The sequence below is a fragment of the Nanorana parkeri genome, unplaced genomic scaffold (genome assembly GCF_000935625.1).
Source record: "Nanorana parkeri isolate BGI_ZX_2015 unplaced genomic scaffold, ASM93562v1 scaffold1966, whole genome shotgun sequence".
NCBI classification, from domain to species: domain Eukaryota; kingdom Metazoa; phylum Chordata; class Amphibia; order Anura; family Dicroglossidae; genus Nanorana; species Nanorana parkeri.
Window position 1 is genome coordinate 76,851 of NW_017308234.1, and position 3,753 is coordinate 80,603.

The 3,753-nt window shown below is 56.8% G+C and overlaps 1 protein-coding gene across 1 annotated transcript in view; it reads left to right on the forward strand.

Moving 5' to 3' along the window:
• The window catches only part of CDHR4 (cadherin related family member 4), a 31,109-nt gene that overhangs the window by 18,622 nt on the left and 8,734 nt on the right, over positions 1 to 3,753 (forward strand). The window contains exons 10-13 of the mRNA XM_018572193.1: positions 534 to 664; positions 2,260 to 2,443; positions 2,772 to 2,922; positions 3,336 to 3,438. Of these exons, the coding sequence (XP_018427695.1) occupies positions 534 to 664; positions 2,260 to 2,443; positions 2,772 to 2,922; positions 3,336 to 3,438 (569 nt within the window). The remainder of the gene's footprint in view (positions 1 to 533; positions 665 to 2,259; positions 2,444 to 2,771; positions 2,923 to 3,335; positions 3,439 to 3,753) is intronic.

Sequence of the window (3,753 nt, forward strand, 5' to 3'; positions counted from 1 at the left end):
GAAGGGGGAGGGGGGTGGGGGTGGCCATCATGTGCTAGTATCGGTGCATCCCTATTTATTACTATAGCCAATCATCTCTGATATTCACAGGGGGGTGATCAGAAGACTGGATTGTAACATTCATTCACAGAAGTAATGGTTTCACTGTCACATTTGGTTTATTTTGGCCACATTATTAGTTTGCTTCTTTGGGTGAAAGATATAGCGTATAGTTGCATTCCTATTCCACTCCGGTTTCCATTTTCAAGCCCTGATGAAGGGGGAGGGGGGCGTTCCCTAATCTCGAAACGCGTTGTGATAAAGTCCTTTTACCTGATCCCGAGTTGGAATAAATGTATATCTGTCCTGGTAATCTTCGGTGCGGCGCTCCAATCTCACATCTGTTTGGGGGACTGCGGGAAATCTTTTGGCGCGGGGAAGCTTCAACCCGGAATCCAGATAACTGTGTCCAAGGACAACTCCTCTACAATGCATCAGGTGTGTTTCTGTACGTGGACCGCCTTCTGATCGCGTACCGGTGTCACCCCTCTCAGGTCATCTTCGTATAGTGTCACCATCCCGGAGAACGGCGGACCCGGAAATTCGGTGACCACTGTGAAGGCGAATGGGATTAGCGTTCTGTACGAGCTGGTCAACCCCAGCACCGCCTACTACATCGAACCAGGTAGGTCCGACCGCCAACCGACCGACCGACTGACCGTGCAATCCCGAGAGCCAAGCTCAGCTGGACTGTCAGGGACCAGGACACCTCCAGGAAGCAGGCCGGACTGGCACAGAAGCTGGAGCAGGCCGGGTTGGCACAGAAGCTGGAGCAGGCCGGGTTGGCACAGAAGCTGGAGCAGGCCGGGTTGGCACAGAAGCTGGAGCAGGCCGGGCTGGCACAGAAGCTGGACGGGCTAGCACAGACGCAGGCTGCTTCTGTGCCAGCCCAGCCAGCCCGGCCTTCTCCAGCTTCTGTGCCAGCCCGGCCTTCTCCAGCTTCTGTGCCAGCCCGGCCTTCTCCAGCTTCTGTGCCAGCCCGGCCTTCTCCAGCTTCTGTGCCAACCTGGCCTTCTCCAGCCTCTGTGCCAACCCGGCCTTCTCCAGCTTCTGCGCCAGCCCGGCCTGCTCCAGCTTCTGTGCCAACCTGGCCTTCTCCAGCCTCTGTGCCAGCCCGGCCTGCTCCAGCTTCTGTGCCGACCCGGTCTTCTCCAGCTTCTGTGCCAGCCCGGCCTTCTCCGGCTTCTGTGCCAGCCCGGCCTTCTCCAGCTTCTGCGCCAGCCCGGCCTGCTCCAGCTTCTGCGCCAGCCCGGCCTTCTCCAGCTTCTGTGCCAACCCGGCCTTCTCCAGCTTCTGTGCCAGCCCGGCCTTCTCCAGCTTCTGTGCCAGCCCGGCCTGCTCCAGCTTCTGTGCCAGCCCGGCCTTCTCCAGCTTCTGTGCCAGCCCGGCCTTCTCCAGCTTCTGTGCCAGCCCGGCCTTCTCCAGCTTCTGTGCCAGCCCGGCCTTCTCCAGCTTCTGTGCCAGCCCGGCCTTCTCCAGCTTCTGTGCCAGCCCGGCCTTCTCCAGCTTCTGTGCCAGCCCGGCCTTCTCCAGCCTCTGTGCCAACCCGGCCTTCTCCAGCTTCTGTGCCAGTCCGGCCTGCTTCAGCTTCTGTGCCAACCCGGCCTTCTCCAGCCTCTGTGCCAGTCCGGCCTGCTTCAGCTTCTGTGCCAGCCTGGCAGTGCCACCTGGAGGTGCTCAAGTCCCAGGCAGCCACTGACTGCCCAGAGACACCTGCAGGTGAGCACTGGAACTGCTGGATCTGCTGCAGCTCCACGGTGCCACCTGGTGCTGTCCTGGTCCCTGACACAGACACAGAGGGGGAGCACTGATAGTGATAGCACTGAGCCAGTGATAGCGCCCTCTACAGGCCCAGCTTCAATTCTCTACAGTTAATGCAAAACACGGAAGGAGGGGAGAGACAAGCCGATAACAATCTTTAGCTGAATAGTATAGCGACGCCTCGGACTATGATGGGAATGTAGACGATTGGTGAGTGAGGCCGGAGGGGAGATATAGAGGAGGATGAAGATGACGTAGACTGTGGGGGTGTCCGGGGGCATCGGGGAGCAGTGCAGGAAGAGGCGATGGCTGTATGTTGGCGGTGTCAGGAAAGTGGCAGTCGGGTCTGACGGGTGACGACACTTCCTGCAGTGCGGAGAGTCTCCTCCCAGTCCGGTATGTCGGTGATTCTCGGTAACGACCCCCCCATGTGACCGCACGCCGCCTTCTGTCTTTCAGCGTCCGGGATGATCAAAACGACGTTTAACCTGGACCTAGACGCCAACCCCTCCCTGCGCACCACCGTCCTGGAGGTCCGAGCCTACAACCGCAGCCAGCACACTGACAGCGCCACCGCCACGGTGACAATCACCGTCACCGACGTCAACAACATCGCCCCGCGGTGCAGCCCCGCCATCGTGGTGTAAGTAGGGAACACTCAGATCACATGACACAACCAACACCGCAACACCAACCAATGCAAAACACACGAGAAGTGGTACTGTGCAGAGTCCATACATACAGGTACCGAGAATGACACCCGGCATACAGGATAAGGGAAGTGGTACTGTGCAGAGTCCATACATACAGGTACCGAGAATGACACCCGGCATACGGGACAAGGGAAGTGGTACTGTGCTGAGTCCATACATACAGGTACCGAGAATGACACCCGGCATACAGGATAAGGGAAGTGGTACTGTGCAGAGTCCATACATACAGATTAACCCCTTGTTCTCCTCCATGACCAGGACTGAGGTTCCGCAGACCGCTCCGCTTGGACAAAGTTTAGCGAATTTGGTATGTACAGATCCGGATTACAACAGCACCGGCCTCACCTATTCCATAACTTCCAACGCCAACTCCCTGTACTCCTTCCGCATGGTGGGCTCTGACCTGCAGGTGAGGACAGACTGAAGATTTCATGACATTCCTTGTTTTAGTCTCGGTGCTTCTCTATGCACTGCAGGCAGATCATGGCTGGTGGGAGGGGCCAGCAGAGGGCTGTACATAGCTTCCTGAAAACATCCCAGCACCCTGCCTAGTACTCCTCTCAAGAGCCCTCAGCCCTGATGCAAGCAGTGGGCGGGCTCTTGGGAGGAGTTATGCAAATATCAGAATGCCTTGATGGGTGGGTGGGTGTGTCAGTCTGGAGGAGTGGGCGTTCCTAGGCTGCCCTCATTTGCATGTGGCCCGCCCACGCGTAAGATTCTTTATAACAGGAGGCGGGCTGGTATACTGGGGGCGGGGCTCTCTGCGTTCGCACTTTGGCGGTCTCTTTATCCTCGTTATGACATTTCCCCTCCTCTGTGCAGATCAATAAAACGCTGAACTACGACTCCTATGAGATGGCGAGTGTGAACTTCCAGTATGCGGCCACCGTGGTCGTGACTGATAACGGGACCCCGAAGATGACCAGTAAGTTCCTTTGTGCAGTACATAGAAGACTCACAAAGCTATAACAGGAGGGGGAGGAGCGCAAATCTGGTCATGTGACCGTCATTTCACATCTCATTGGGACTCAGCTGAAAATAACTGTCACTTTTTTTTTTTGCCTATAAGTGTCCTTATCGGGGTGCGCCGAGCCCGTGGACCCGGAATTCCCGCGCTCCTATGGCGGATGTCTGATACATTTAACCCTTTTGCTGCTGCCAATGTATGCCACACCGGGCAGGCTATCACTCGGGGAATATTGACATGTGTATAGCCAACTTTTTCAGCTTTATACTGGAA